Source organism: Mustelus asterias, chromosome 14 (assembly GCF_964213995.1).
Source record: "Mustelus asterias chromosome 14, sMusAst1.hap1.1, whole genome shotgun sequence".
Taxonomy (NCBI): Eukaryota; Metazoa; Chordata; class Chondrichthyes; order Carcharhiniformes; family Triakidae; genus Mustelus; species Mustelus asterias.
Window position 1 is genome coordinate 51019722 of NC_135814.1, and position 16554 is coordinate 51036275.

Consider the following 16554-nt stretch of genomic DNA (forward strand, 5'->3'; position numbering starts at 1 on the left):
AAGCTGTCTCTCTTTACCTCTTTTTACATAGCTTCATTCTGGATCTTTGGACATTTTTGGATACACTAGTCTGTTTTCTAGATGATGTGGGTGAAATGATTCTATACCAGTTCATATTTAATTAGCACTATTTAAAACTCATTGTTCTTCTTAAGGGAGTTATCATTGTTGAGGTTCTCTGGTTGGAGATAATTTGCTGCATGATGATTGGACTTGGGTAAGCTTGAAGAAGCTGACAGTATATCAGCATGAACTTTAGTGCAAGACTGCACAGAATAGTCTTTCATCGGAATTTACTTTCTAGCAATAGCATGACTGGTGTTGGGTATGTTACCACACCGTCACAGGTGTTGGCTGTTACCACACCATCACAGGTGTTGGCTGTTACCACACCATCACAGGTGTTGGCTGTTACCACACCGTCACAGGTGTTGGCTGTTACCACACCGTCACAGGTGTTGGCTGTTACCACACCGTCACAGGTGTTGGCTGTTACCACACCATCACAGGTGTTGGCTGTTACCACACCATCACAGGTGTTGGCTGTTACCACACCATCACAGGTGTTGGCTGTTACCACATCATCACAGGTGTTGGCTGTTACCACATCATCACAGGTGTTGGCTGTTACCACATCATCACAGGTGTTGGCTGTTACCACACCATCACAGGTGTTGGCTATGTTACTGCACCGTCACATGTGCTAGCTATGTTAGCGCACCATCACATGTGCTAGCTATGTTACCACACCTTCAGAGATGTTGACTATGTTACCACACCATCACAGGTGTTGGGAATATTACCACACCGTCCCAGGTGTTGCGAATGTTACCACACCGTCACAGGTGTTGGCTGTTACCACACCGTCACAGGTGTTCACTGTTACCACACCGTCACAGGTGTTGGCTGTTACCACACCGTCACAGGTGTTCGCTGTTACCACACCGTCACAGGTGTTCACTGTTACCACACCGTCACAGGTGTTGGCTGTTACCACACCGTCACAGGTGTTGGCTGTTACCACACCGTCACAGGTGTTCACTGTTACCACACCGTCACAGGTGTTGGCTGTTACCACACCGTCACAGGTGTTCACTGTTACCACACCGTCACAGGTGTTGTGAATATTATCACACCGTCACAGGTGTTGGGAATGTTACCGCACCGTCACATGTGTTAGCTATGTTACCACACCTTCAGAGATGTTGACTATGTTACCATACCGTCACAGGTGTTCACTGTTATCACACCGTCACAGGTGTTAGGAATTTTACCACATCGTCACAAGTGTTGCGAATGTTACCGCACCGTCACAGGTGTTGGTTATGTTACCGCACTGCCACATGTGTTAGCTATGTTACCACACCGTCACAGGTGTTGGCTATGTTACCGCACTGCCACACGTGTTAGCTATGTTACCACACCGTCACAGGTGTTAGCTATGTTACCACACCGTCACAGGTGTTAGCTATGTTACCACACCATCACAGGTGTTAGCTATGTTACCACACCGTCACAGGTGTTGCGAATGTTACCACACCGTCCCAGGTGTTGCGAATGTTACCACACCGTCACAGGTGTTCACTGTTACCACACCGTCACAGGTGTTCACTGTTACCACACCGTCACAGGTGTTAGAACATAGAACATAGAACATTACAGCGCAGAACAGGCCCTTCGGCCCACGATGTTGCACCGACCAGTTAAAAAAAAAAACAGTGACCCTCCAACCTAAACCAATTTCTTTTCGTCCATGAACCTATCTACGGATCTCTTAAACGCCCCCAAACTAGGCGCATTTACTACTGATGCTGGCAGGGCATTCCAATCCCTCACCACCCTCTGGGTAAAGAACCTACCCCTGACATCGGTTCTATAACTACCCCCCCTCAATTTAAAGCCATGCCCCCTCGTGCTGGATTTCTCCATCAGAGGAAAAAGGCTATCACTATCCACCCTATCTAAACCTCTAATCATCTTATATGTTTCAATAAGATCCCCTCTTAGCCGCCGCCTTTCCAGCGAAAACAATCCCAAATCCCTCAGCCTCTCCTCATAGGATCTCCCCTCCATACCAGGCAACATCCTGGTAAACCTCCTCTGCACCCTCTCCAAAGCCTCCACATCCTTCCTGTAATGTGGGGACCAGAACTGCACACAGTACTCCAAGTGCGGCCGCACCAGAGTTGTGTACAGTTGCAACATAACGCTACGACTCCTAAATTCAATCCCCCTACCAATAAACGCCAAGACACCATATGCCTTCTTAACAACCTTATCTACTTGATTCCCAACTTTCAGGGATCTATGCACACATACACCTAGATCCCTCTGCTCCTCCACACTATTCAAAGTCCTCCCGTTAGCCCTATACTCAACACATCTGTTATTCCTACCAAAGTGAATTACCTCACACTTCTCCGCATTAAACTCCATCCGCCACCTCTCGGCCCAACTTTGCAACCTGTCTAAGTCTTCCTGCAAACTACGACACCCTTCCTCACTGTCTACCACACCACCGACTTTGGTGTCATCAGCAAATTTGCTAATCCACCCAACTATACCCTCATCCAGATCATTAATAAATATTACAAACAGCAGTGGCCCCAAAACAGATCCCTGAGGTACACCACTTGTAACCGCACTCCATGATGAATATTTACTATCAACCACCACCCTCTGTTTCCTATCCACTAGCCAATTCCTGATCCAATTTCCTAGATCACCCCCAATCCCATACATCTGCATTTTCTGCAGAAGCCTACCATGGTGAACCTTATCAAACGCCTTACTAAAATCCATATATACCACGTCCACTGCCTTGCCCCCATCCACCTCCTTGGTCACTTTCTCAAAAAACTCAATAAGGTTAGTAAGGCACGACCTACCTGCCACAAAACCATGCTGACTATCACCTATCAATTCATTACTCTCCAAATAACTATAAATCCTATCCCTTATAATTTTTTCCAACATCTTGCCGACAACAGAAGTGAGACTCACCGGTCTATAATTCCCGGGGAAGTCTCTGTTCCCCTTCTTAAACAATGGGACAACATTCGCTAACCTCCAATCTTCTGGTACTATACCAGAGGCCAACGACGACCTGAAGATCAGAGCCAGAGGCTCTGCAATCACTTCTCTTGCCTCCCAGAGAATCCTTGGATAAATCCCATCCGGACCAGGGGATTTATCTATTTTCAGACCCTCCAGAATATCCTGCACATCCTCCTTATCAACTGTAATACTGTCTATTCTACTCCCTTGCAACCCAGTGTCCTCCTCAGCTATATTCATGTCCCCTTGCGTGAACACCGAAGAGAAATATTGGTTCAATGCTTCACCAATCTCCTCCGGTTCCACACATAACTTCCCTCTGCCATCTATAACTGGCCCTAAACTTGCCCTAACCAACCTTCTGTTCTTGACATACCTATAGAACGCCTTAGGATTCTCTTTAACCCTATCCGCCAAAGTCTTCTCATGTCCCCTTTTAGCCCTTCTAAGCTCGCTCTTCAACTCCCTCTTAGCCAATCTAAAGCTTTCTAGTGCACTACCCGAGTGCTCACGTCTCATCCGAACATAAGCCTCCTTTTTCTTTTTAACCAACAAAGAAACTTTTTTGGTGCACCACGGTTCCCTAGCCCTACCAATTCCTCCTTGCCTGACAGGGACATACCTATCACAGACTCGCAGTAGCTGCTCCTTGAAAAAACTCCACATGTCGGACGTTCCCAGTCCCTGTAATCTCCTAGTCCAACCTATGTTTCCTAATTCTCTCCTAATAGCCTCATAATTACCCTTCCCCCAGCTAAAACCACTGGCCCGAGGTTCATGCCTATCCCTTTCCATCACTAAGGTGAACGTAACCGAATTGTGGTCACTATCACCAAAATGCACACCAACTTCCAAGTCTAGCACCTGGTCTGGCTCATTTCCCAGCACCAGATCCAATATAGCCTCACCTCTAGTTGGCCTGTCTACATACTGAGTCAAAAAACCTTCCTGCACGCTTTGAACAAAAACTGACCCCTCTAACGAGCTAGAGCTATAACAATTCCAGTCAATATTAGTCAAGTTAAAATCCCCCATAACAATTGCCCTATTACTTTCACTCCTAAGCAGGATTGACTCCGCAATCCTTTCCTCAACCTCTCTAGAACTTTTAGGAGGTCTATAAAAGACTCCCAACAGGGTGACCTCTCCTCTCCTATTTCTAATCTCCGCCCATACTACCTCAACAGATAAGTCCTCATCAAACCTCCTCTCTGACACTGTGATACAATCTCTGACCAATAATGCTACCCCTCCCCCTCTTCTACCTCCTTCCCTACTTCGACTAAAACATTTGAACCCCGGGACCTGCAGGATCCATTCCTGCCCCTGCTCTATCCATGTCTCTGAAATAGCCACAACATCGAAGTCCCAGGTACTGATCCACGCTGCAAGTTCACCCACTTTATTGCGAATACTCCTGGCATTGAAGTATACACATTTCAAACCCTGCTCCACCCCACCTCTGCAATGCCGTGCATTGCAGTCCCCATCCATGCATCCCTCACTTTCAGCCCCACTACTCAGGATCCCTCCCCCCCCCCGAATCAGTTTAAACCTCCCTGCATGGCCTTAGCAAATTTACCCCCCAGGATATTGGTCCCCTTCTGATTAAGTTACCACACCGTCACAGGTGTTCGCTGTTACCACACCGTCACAGGTGTTCACTGTTACCACACCGTCACAGGTGTTGGCTGTTACCACACCGTCACAGGTGTTGGCTGTTACCACACCGTCACAGGTGTTCACTGTTATCACACCGTCACAGGTGTTAGGAATTTTACCACATCGTCACAAGTGTTGCGAATGTTACCGCACCGTCACAGGTGTTGGCTATGTTACCGCACTGCCACATGTGTTAGCTATGTTACCACACCGTCACAGGTGTTGGCTATGTTACCGCACTGCCACACGTGTTAGCTATGTTACCACACCGTCACAGGTGTTAGCTATGTTACCACACCGTCACAGGTGTTAGCTATGTTACCACACCATCACAGGTGTTAGCTATGTTACCACACCGTCACAGGTGTTGGCTGTTACCACACCGTCACAGGTGTTAGCTATGTTACCACACCGTCACAGGTGTTGGCTGTTACCACACCGTCACAGGTGTTCGCTATGTTACCACACCGTCGGAGGTGGTGGGTATGTTATCACAGAGATACAGGAGTTGGATAGGTTACTGCATTATCAAAGGGGTTGGATAATTTACCACTTTTTACAATCCACTCGTTACCCTACAATGTGGGTAGGTAGGTATTTAAGCCATAGTCCTCAAGGGACCTTGGTTATCTCTCTGTATTAGAGAGTGACAATTGGTTATATAAGTTGAGGGGCACCAGTCTCCATCAAGCTTGGGGCAGCTGAGGGGGCAGCACCTATGTCTATCTCAGACAGAATGGGAATTGCACCCCACTGTTGGCATTATTCTGAACCATACACCAGCCATCTGGTCAACTGAACTAACAGGCAACCAGCTGTAGGGTAAAGAGTAGAAAAATTGGAAATCTTAAAACAAAAACACTATATATAAAGGTCCTTAGACCATGAGTTAGCAATTCAGAAAATACAGAATCATCCAGTAGACAAGTATCTGCTCTGATATAGAGGCTTTTATCCAACTTTCTAATTAGTATTATAAGATGAGCACTCTAATAGTAACAATCCTCAAAACAATAACGATACAATGCGGGTTTCTTACAAACTGTGCCTGGAGCACTGGTATAAATTTTCACCTTCGCCCCAGGGTATATAACTGGCGACATGGACCAGGTACAGCTGATCTGCACACCAGTTTTATACATGTGCAGCAATCTGAAAATCTACTTCAATGTGTAAAGACCTTGTGCTCCTGTTGACGAATTGTTTAGCCTACTTTTATCTGAAAATGCTGAGGCTTGTAACTATGCTTTGCTGTCACCCTAATGCTAATTTTAACCTTAAATGTGTGCCCTACTTTACCCTTCTTCCTCTTTGTGGCGTTACTAATTGCTTTTTATTTTCCTTTTCCCTTTTCCTGCTCTCACTTTCGGTAATGCTCCCCTCCTGTCTAATCCTGCAGTCCTCTTTGCATACTGCCCGTCAGAGTGCTTCTGAAATTCCCAGTGCTGCGGACCTTGTCACTGCAATCGAAAAACTGGTTAAAAGTAAGCTGGTAAGTTTAGCGTTTCTAAAGAAAAGTTGAACCGGTAGTGCATCTCTCAAATACTTATCCTAAGCCAGAAAAATTTGTTCTAGCTCCAGGAGTATTGTTCACTACATAAGTTTAAGTTTATTTATTAGTGTCACAAGTAGGCTTACATTAACACTGCAATGAGGTTACTGTGAAAACCCCGTAGTCGCCACACACTCTGGTGCCTATTTGGGTACACTGAGGGAGAATTTAGCATGGCTAATGCTACCATGTCTTTCGGACTGTGGGAGGAAACTGGAGCACCCGGAAGAAACCCACGCAGACACAGGGAGAACATGCAAACTCCACACAGTCACCCAAGCTGGGAATCCAACACGGGTCCCTGTCGCTGTGAGACAGCAGTGCTAACCACTGTGCCACTGTGGGTGACACGGTGGCACAGAGTTAACACTGAAGCTTCATAGTGCCAGGGATCCAGGTTCGATTCCCAGCTTGGGTGACTGTCCATGTGGAGTTTGTACATTCTCTCCATGTCTACGTGGGTTTCCTTCAGGTGCTCCCACAGTCCAAAGATGTGCAGGTTAGGTGGATTGGCCATGCTAAATAGTACCTTTGTGTCCAAAAATGAGCAGATTGGAGGGTAAATGCTCGGAATTATAGGGATAGGGCTGGAGATGTGTCTGAATGGAATGCTCTGTTGGAGAGTTGGTGCAGACTCAATGGGCCAAATGTCCTCCTCCTGCACTGTAGAGATTCTAAGAATAGGTAGAACTTTGCCTCAGAGGCAGAAAATCACAGTTCAGACCACACTTTAGAGAAGCACATGATCTGGAGGGAGGGGGCGATGACATTTTGGTACAGTGTTGTTGAGGTTCTATCTTTTGGATGAGACATTGAACTGAGGTCGTGTCTGCTCATTCAGATGGACATAAAATATCTCACCACTGTTTGCAGAAGAACAGGGAATTTTACTAATTTCCTGGGTGAAATTTATCCTCCAGCTAATATCAGTAAAACTTATTTTCTGCTCATTTATCTCCGTTGTTGGAGTGTGCGATCTGCAAATTGCCTGATGTGTTTTCTCCACAACAGTGTTTTTTTATTCATTTGTGGGACATGGGCATTGCTGTCTGGCCAGCATTTGTTGCCCACCCCTAGTTGCCCTTGGAGGGCAGTTGAGAGTCAACCACATTGCTGTGACTCTGGAGTCACTTGTAAGCCAGACCGGGTAAGGACGGCAGATTTCCTTCTCTGAAGAACATTAGTGAACCAGATGTGTTTTTCTAACAATTGACAATGGTTTCATAGTCATCTGTAGATCCTTAATTCCAGATATTTTTTATTGAATTCCAATTCCACCATCTGCCGTGGCAGGATTTGAACCTGGATCCCCAGAACATTAGTTGGACTTCTCGATTAATAGTCTAGCGATAATGCCACTAAGCCATTGCCTCCCTTATTAATTATGCTTCAATAAAATATGTCATTGGGTGTGAAATGTTTTAGGACATCCTGAAGTCCCAAAGGATAATAACTAAGTGCAATACTTTTCTTCAGTGTGACTTTATAATGTGATTACCTTGAATTGATATTAGACATATATTACACTTGAATGGCAACATTTCTGCAAAGGAGTGGAATTTGTTTTATCTAGTTTTATTTGTTTTATCTATCTTTTATCTTTTAAGTTCAGGTGCTTTAGATTATAATTCTGTTGAGTGATGCTCCCTCGTACTCAGCAGGTAATGAAACCACAAGTTACAAAGGTAGTTTTCAGCTTTCGTGTTGAAACAGTAATGACACTCATTCCATTGAAGATATCGTGCTGTTACTGGACAGCAGGGTGGGCAGAATCTCTGGACTGAACCATGGAACAGTATATGGACAGTTCTTATTCTTCAAATCTTGCCTTCTGTGTGTGGAGAGTTTTTTTTAGAGCTACAGAATAATAGGCTGAACTACTGGTGACACGAGTATTTTGAGGTCTTGAATAAAGAATATCACACAAAGCATGTTTGGAAACACCATTTCAAGTGTATACACCTCAGTTCAATTTGCCCTGCAGTCTATTGACACCAATAAATTCCATAAGCCTTAGAGCAGCACTGTGGTGATAAATGAAAAGATTTTGCAATGCAAAATTGTGATTCAAGTTTCTTTGCGACCACAGCTGCATGTCCTTCAACTGATATATGTGATATGAAATCTAAAAGGGGTCTAGTAGCAAAAGGAAAATAAATGCACCTTGATCTGGGCAGGTGACATGTCAGTTATATCTGATTCGCACTAATGTTACTCGGAGCTCATTTCTATCAGGACTGCGAGGGGGGGGTTTGAGGTTCTCTCCTTGTGTAATTTTCCTGACTTCGTTACCAGAATGTCACAATCTAAACCTAATTCCTTTGTAATAATTCAAAGGATCATTGAATCCCTATAGTACAGAAGTAGGCCATTCAACCCAGACCACAATCCCACCCAGGCCTTATTCCCGTAACCCTACGTATTTACCCTGCTAATCCCCCTGACACTATAAATCTAACCTACACATCTTTGGACTGAGGGAGAAAGCCGGAGCACCGCAGACACGGGGAGAATGTGCAAACTCCACACAGACAGTGACCCGAGGCCGGAATTGAATCTGGGAGCCTGGTGCTGTGAGGCAGCAGTGCTAACCACTGTGCCACCATACTTAATGTCTATAACAGAAATATAAGAATAACAGTTACGTTTATACATTTCAAACACAAATTAAATTTTCAAGTTCTTGAAAATTAAATACAGTTTGAAGACCTAACTATTTTTGAGAAAGCATGAACATTTTAACTTGCCTACAAGCCCAGTAGTCCAACTAAAAGAACTTTTTGCATGCTTAACAACTTGGGATGAGGAGGAGAAAGTCTCTTTAAGAATTAATTGTTGCAATTTCTAACATTTTGTTGATGCAAATTGTTCTATTGTTGTACAACTTGCAGCACTTATAGCTCTCCTCGTTGTGCTAGAAATGTGACCAATGTGAGAGGAGCTGGTCTAAAGTCAGGTCTGGGCACAATGGAGTGACCCTTAGTGATGTACTTGGTCTGTAAAGCTAGGGTCTCAATTAGCAGTGACAAAATGTTCCTCAGTTTAAAGGAAACATTTTCAGCTTGAAAATTTGCTTTCTTCATTGAAATCTGGGTTCTGGATATGTTGCCAATAGCACAAGTGTCAAAGCAGATTTATTACCCATTCTGCAGACTATAAATTGGTTAAACTCTGCCATTACTGAATGTGCCCTAACTTAATTTGTGGACTTTCAAAACTCACTGCAGCTTTCAGGCCATGGAAGTAATTCTAAACCCATAAATTCTGGAAGACCCTTTTGTCTTTAATAGTGTAACTTTAACATAACTGCAAAACTAATTTCTGTTGTTTTTTTGACCTATTAAAAACTGATTTAGAGAAACCTAATGCATCGTAAAGACACTTCTTCAGTCATTGCATTCCTGGTGTTCAGGAAAGACTTTCCAGCTTTGATTATGTTTTACCAAGTTTAAGCCTGTGAAAGCAGTATTAGACAGTTCTTGTTTTAATTTGTGCATTACAAAGGAAGTGCAAATAGGCTAAGCTTGTATTGCAGTTAATTAGTAATAATGGTGCTTCCCATTTGCAAGTGAGCATTATTTTACGCTTTCATTCTTTGAACAAACTTTCTGTTTGAACTCGTGTAAATGGTAAATATGGCAAAAGACTGATCAACTTAGTGATGATTTAAGCATGAAAAAAGGGTTCTTTAATTGTCCTTTGATATATGAGAAGATCCCCATACTGGTCCCAAATTAGAATTATGTCAACAACCTCTTGGAAATTCATGTGGATGAAATTGTTTTTCTGGAATTAGGTTTATAAAAGCGTCAGTGGAATAATTTGATGAAGATTGATCAATCATATGTTTACACCAAATGCTGTATCAATATACATCATTTTTGCTTGCTTTTTATTAAGGAAGGAATGGTTCATAAAGCAACAATTCTTTTCTAGACTCTGGAACCAGGCTGCTCCTTTCGAAGTAACTTGAAAGGTCCCCTTAGTCCTGAGACAATGAATTCTTCAATATTACCTGGAGATCTTGACGAAGAAAAGCGGGCCAAAGCACTTAAAGGCAGAACGTAAGCTAATTTTTTTATAACCCTCCCAGTGAAATGAAAATTGATTACAATCAGTATATTCATATTTGCTATTTTGTATCAAATTCTTATATTACACCATATGCAAATCTAAAGAAAAATTAGAATTTTCAATTAAATAGTCAGAAGTGTAATCATTGCAGTGCTGTGCACAATCTTAGGTGTGAAGTGTATATTGAGTATCATTTTCATCCTCAAGGCAGAAAGCGGAGGTCAGGACAATTTCTAGTTCAGCCTACCTCCCTCGGAAAAGAATGACTGCAATGACGGGATTTCCATTGTGGGGCTGCAGTCAGGCCAATCCAGGGAAAAGCTCAGAGACAGCCAGAGGATATTGAAGGTGGCCTGTTTAAAAGGCCCACCTCGGTACCGTGAGACAATCCTCACCCCCCTCCCTCCACCACATACCCTCCCATGCCCATTCATGCCTCCTCATGCCCCCAATCCTCTAAAGCTACCCTTGCACCCCCCCCCATGCGCAAATGTGCCCTCAAAACAACTGCTATGATCCTTTATGCCCCTATGCCAAAGTGTGTTGCCAAACAATCCCCTTTGGTTCCTCATACCCCGATGCAAAACTATGGCATTCCCATGCCCGTTCATCCACCATACACTATAGAAGCAATGAAAGCTGCAGTGACAGTAGGACATGTTTTTTTTTAAAGTTTTTAAAAAGTCATTCATTGATAACTTTCCACTTTCTTAGAACAGCCTAATAAAAAGTGTCAGTCATTCATGTTTTTAAAGTAGAAATAGCAGAAACTGCAAGCTTTTAAAACTTTCTTATCTTGTATGAATAAATACTGTGAAATTGACAGCATAGATCAAAGAGTCAGAGCTGTCAATCAAGAAATGTTTTCCTAGTGGCTCAGCGGGCTATTGGATTTCTGGGCTCTTAGCCAAGAATGCATAATGATATATTCTACCATTACTACTGAGTTCATTGCTTCTATGCAGTGTATTGTAAGTGAATAGTTGTCATAGATTGGCATGGGGGGCAACTCTGGGCATGGGGTACATGAAGAGGACCTATCAAACTTACCTAGCAAAAGGTTCCTTCATACAGACTATGGTTCATGACATCTCTGAGGTGCCGTGAAATATATCTCTTTGAAATGCTGGCTCACTTCCATTAAAAATGTGGAAGACTGGTACATGCTTGTCCCTGCAGGCATGCAGGGTACAGGCTCATGACCTGAACCAGCCTGAAATCCTAAACAGCACTCCCAAAAATCACAAAACTCAGGAATGTGTTTGGGATCCTGGAATTGGTACCCGCTCACCATTTTTAAAGGGCTCCGAGTCCCCTCAATTTGACGAAAATCCAGCACATTACATTCATCAGCCGTGGCACTGAGTCCAAGAGTTGGGAAATCATGTCACAGCTCTATAAAACCTTGGTTAGGCTGCATTTGGAATATTGCGTGCAGTTCTGGTCATCACATTATCAGAAAGACATGGAAGCTTTGGAGAGAGTGCAAAGAAGATTCACCAGGATGTTGCTTGGTCACGAGGGTGTTGTTTAAGAGGAGAGGTTGAATAAACTAGGATTGCTTTCACTGGAAAGGCGTAGGCTGAGGGAAGACCTGATAGAGGTCTACAGGGTGGATAGTCAGAGGCTTTTTCCCCAAGGTGGAAATGTCAATTACAAGGGGGCACAGATTCAAGGTGAGAGGGGGAAAGTTTAAGGGAGATGCGCGAGGGAAGTTTTTCACGCAGAGTGGTGGGTGCCTGGAACGCACTGCCAGAGGATGTGGTGGAAGCAGGCATATGAGCGACATTTAAGAGGCACCTGGATGGGTACATGAATAGGGAGAGATTAGAGGGATATGGACCAAGTAAGAGCAGAAGTTTTTTCTTTAGTTCAGTTCGGACATCATGATCGACACAGGCTTGGAGGGCCGAAGCGCCTGTTCCTATGCTGCACTTTTCTTTCTTCTATTACAGAATTCTCACTGGTTATTAGCATGACCAGCTGCAGAATGGTATGGATAACCAACATGTGGGAATGATAACATCTAGATTATTTATTTTGGCTGAGGTGCACTCTCACTTATTTTTTAATTTGATTTGATTTGTGCATTTGAAATGTGTTCCATGCTGAAGTTGTGTTATCCAACGTTTATTTCTATTTTTGGCTTCCAAACTTGAAGTAGTTCAAGCTTCGCAATGACGATAGCATTCAAGTGTTGCGTTTTGGTGGGAAGCAGCCTATTTAAGTTGTTACTTTGATAATGTTACAAGCTTTAAAAATGAACTTTAATTAATATGCAGAACATTATTATCGGATTATTAGAAATTGAATCTAGCAGTGTTACACACATTCAGATCCATTGTCATTTGGGCATTTAGTTGTAAAGTACTTGTGCGTGTGGCCAAGCTTTTCTCTATTTGGTTCAAAGTTTGATTTGTATCACAACACTACATCCAAATATATAAAAAAGACCAAGCACCTATCAAGTCTGCCCCACACTCAGGATGGACAGAACATACAACAGCTTGCTTCAGGAGTCCATCAAAATAGATTCTCTCGGAAGAAGAGAAGCCAGAACAGAAAAGATTTTGCCTGTAAAGGTTGCACTCCAGGAACTTGTTTTATGAATTTTAAAAACTCTGCCCCCAATTTTTTGATAACAAATTTAATAGCATTCCCCTTGTCCCTGTGTCTTCCAATATAAAATGCCAACATAATCCTTGGAGTACATCTTTACTCACATCATACCAAGCCAGAAAGTGACCACCAGTTGTTTCCTGACCCTAGATGTATTTATCCATTCTCTTTTAAAGACCAGGTGCCTCAATCTTTCTCACACGTCTCTTACATACTACCTTATCATATGCTTTCAGAAAATAAATATATAAAGCATTTGCATTTCCTTTATTTTATGTAATTGGAGTTCCTTTAAAAATTAACTTCAATTTGTTAGCACAGTTTGCCCTTTACAAATCTATGCTGAGTATCCATGATTACCCCACATCATTTTAAGTGTTCACTAATTTCACTACATATGACTTGAAGAAGTAAGGCTAACGAAGCTCTATTATCCAGTTCTCCATTCTCAAACAAGGTGATAGCATTTACGAACCAGCAGGTCTTCAGCATAATTTCTGTTTTCAAATTTTTTTGGTAAATCATCATTCATGCCTCTGCCATCTCTTTTCCAATTGTGATAACCCCCTTGATTTCCATGGAGAATCTCTAATTGAGCTCCCTATGGGGCTCGTTGAACATAAGTTCCTTTGGTAACAGGCAATGGCCTGCCCAGGGGGAACTCATCACCTGAGCCCTTTATAAGGCAGACATCGGGAAGCAGAACTATTGTCTTGGTTGGGACTTGTGTATAAATGCCACGGAGTAGTGGCTTTATTTTGTGTTTGATAATGAATGCTGTTCCTTTCCAGTTGGATGTCCTGAGTTATTACACCAATGTTTTGTTTTCTGAAATGCATGCAATTTAGGGTTGGTGGCTTTGTTGTTCTCCTTTCAATCCCTATTTTTGCAACACTTCTTTGACTTTTTTTAATGGGATGATTAATGATGATAAGATTTGACTAAAAATCAGTGGCTAAGATTAAGGAGAAGGAATTAGAAAAAGCATTGTGGCATAGATGCATATTTAGTTGTGAAGCAGACGAAGAAAGTTAAGATAAAAAGGAGGGGTTGATTTTTCTCTTGGAGCTAATGCAGTCCACCTACTACTGTTCTAAAAGGTTCAGATTTCCTGAACCAGGTTTTTAAAAAATTAGTCTTTTGACTGCTACCGGAGTGGAGAGCTAACAATCAGCCTTGATTCAGCTTTTGGTATATGATAGGGGAGATTTAATCACTGAAGGGGTTTGGCACAAGCCACAACACTCGTTTTTTTGTGGTAGTCATTTGTCTCAACAACCCACCATTGGTGGCAATTCCACAGGTAAGGTTGGTGAAAATTAAAGTGGGTATAGCCCCACCACCTCATTCATATTATTTTGTTAGGCCTGTGTCTACATCATTGTTCATTCAAAATCCTAGAATTCCTTACTCAATAGTACTGTGGAAATATCCTTGCCAAATGGACTGCAATAGTTCAAGAAGGCTCAGCACCTTGTCGAGGGCAACAAAGAATGAACAATAACTGCTGACTTTGCTAGTAACACTTACATTCCAACAATGAATTGCAGGCAATCACATAAGTTTTGTAACCTCATGGTGATTATTAACCAACTTAACTTCCATAAGCTGCGATAGCTTGTAAGAAAGAACCCATCGAGCTCCTTTTTGTGAATTCTTGCAGCAAATTTGCATTTGCCACTGGGCTGGTATCCTGAACAACAGCCCATCTTAGATAAGAGGCTTTCATAGGCCATCACAATGCCAAGTTGTATAGACATGAAGTCCACAAAGTTCAGATTACTGGAACATAGCTAAAACAGAGTAATCAGACCTATGTTTACCTTTCAAATCCCCTTTGAAGTCCACAGGAAGCTTGAAATTAGTCCTCTTGTTTTTGATGAGACAAACAGTAAAAGTAATTTTCAGAATTCATTAAATCTATGCCATTTAATACAAATATAAATCAATGAGGCTCCTCTTTTGATCACCCTCAGAGTTATTTTCTCAAATTTTGCTTTAAAACATCTTCCCTTTACATTTGGGAAATAATTGTGGCTCTTCTCTGTACCCTTGCCAATATATGTACTTGAAGTGTGATTTAACCAGTACATCATAAAGCCTCAGCTTCGCCTTTGTCGATTTGTAAAAGCATTGTTTTAACCGTGTAGTGAGCATTAAAGTCATGGAGTCATTCAGCGCATCATCAAATCCATGCTGACTTTCCATGGAGCAATCCAGTCACTCCCATTTACCCAACTCTAACCCTGTCGCCCCAATCCAGTCACTCCCACTACACAACTCTAACCTGCAAGTTTATTTCCGCCAAGTGCCCATCCAATTTTGTTTCGACATCACTGATTGTCTTTGCATCCACCATCTTCAAGGGATTCACTTTTTTCATCGAATAGAATCTCAACAGTGCAGTAGGAGGCCATTCAGCCCATCGAACCTGCTCCGACAACAATCCCACCCAGCATCCCCATGTATTTACCCTGCTAACTCCCCTAACACTAAGGGGCAATTTAGCATAGCCAATCAACCTAACCCACATATCTTTGGACTGTGGGAGGGAACCGGAGCACCTGGAGGAAACCCACGCTGACATGGACAGAATGTACAGACTCCACACAGACAATCACCCATGGCTGGAATTGAACCCAGGTTCCTGGTGCTGTGATACAGCAGTGCTAAACCCCCACTCCGCCACCGTGCCACCTATATTTTTTATGTGCTTCATAATATTATCTCAACACTGAAAGTGCTGAGTTTCTCTCTTTTGATGCTAATTATCATTCCATGGATCACATTTATTGTTTCTACTAATTTACCATACTTAGCAGTTCAGTATTGAATTTCCACTGTCTTCCCGGTTATATGCACAGTACAGAACCCTTTATTCCAAATCTTAACAGAACATCAATGGCTAAAATTAAGGTGAATGGAATTGGAGGGAACTTTATGGCACAGATGCAAATTTAGTTGTGAAGGAGGAGGACAAGAGAGTTAAGACAAAAAGGAGGTGCTGATTTTTCTCTTGGAGCTAATGCAGTAGACCTCCTACTATTCCAAAAGGTTCACATTTCCTTATCTAGGTCAGAAAATAAAGTCTTTTGACTGCTGCTGGAATGGGGAGCTAACAATTTATTTATCCCTGTTGCAGTTCTACATGGCTTAAAATTGTTTTCTGCATTTAAATTATTGTAAAAGTAAAGTAAGTGAAGTTTATTGATTCGTCGTGAGTAGACTTACATTAACACTGCAATGAAGTTACTGTGAAAATCCCCTAGTCACCACACTCTGGCGCCTGTTTGGGTGCACCGAGGGAGAATTTAGCATGGCCAATGCACCTAACCAGCATGTCTTTCGGACTGTGGGAGGAAACCGGACCTGGTGCTGTGAGGCAGCAGTGCTAACCACTGTGCCACCCCGGTAAATAGAAAACAAAAAAGATTTAATTATTGACTCTGCAACAGTTCCATATTCACTCTCCCCCTTCCTTCCACTAGTCTGACATTTGTTACAATCAGTTGAGGATCATTGACATTTTTTTAAAAAATCTGAATACCTTATTTTAATCAATAGAACCATATCACAAGATATTCACTTCT

General features: G+C 42.6%; 1 protein-coding gene across 2 annotated transcripts in view; it reads left to right on the forward strand.

Moving 5' to 3' along the window:
• kalrna (kalirin RhoGEF kinase a) overlaps nt 1-16554 on the forward strand; it is a 790772-nt gene that overhangs the window by 689815 nt on the left and 84403 nt on the right. For both annotated transcript variants that reach the window (XM_078228353.1, XM_078228352.1), the window contains one exon: nt 10208-10335. In XM_078228353.1, the coding sequence (XP_078084479.1) occupies nt 10208-10335 (128 nt within the window). The remainder of the gene's footprint in view (nt 1-10207; nt 10336-16554) is intronic.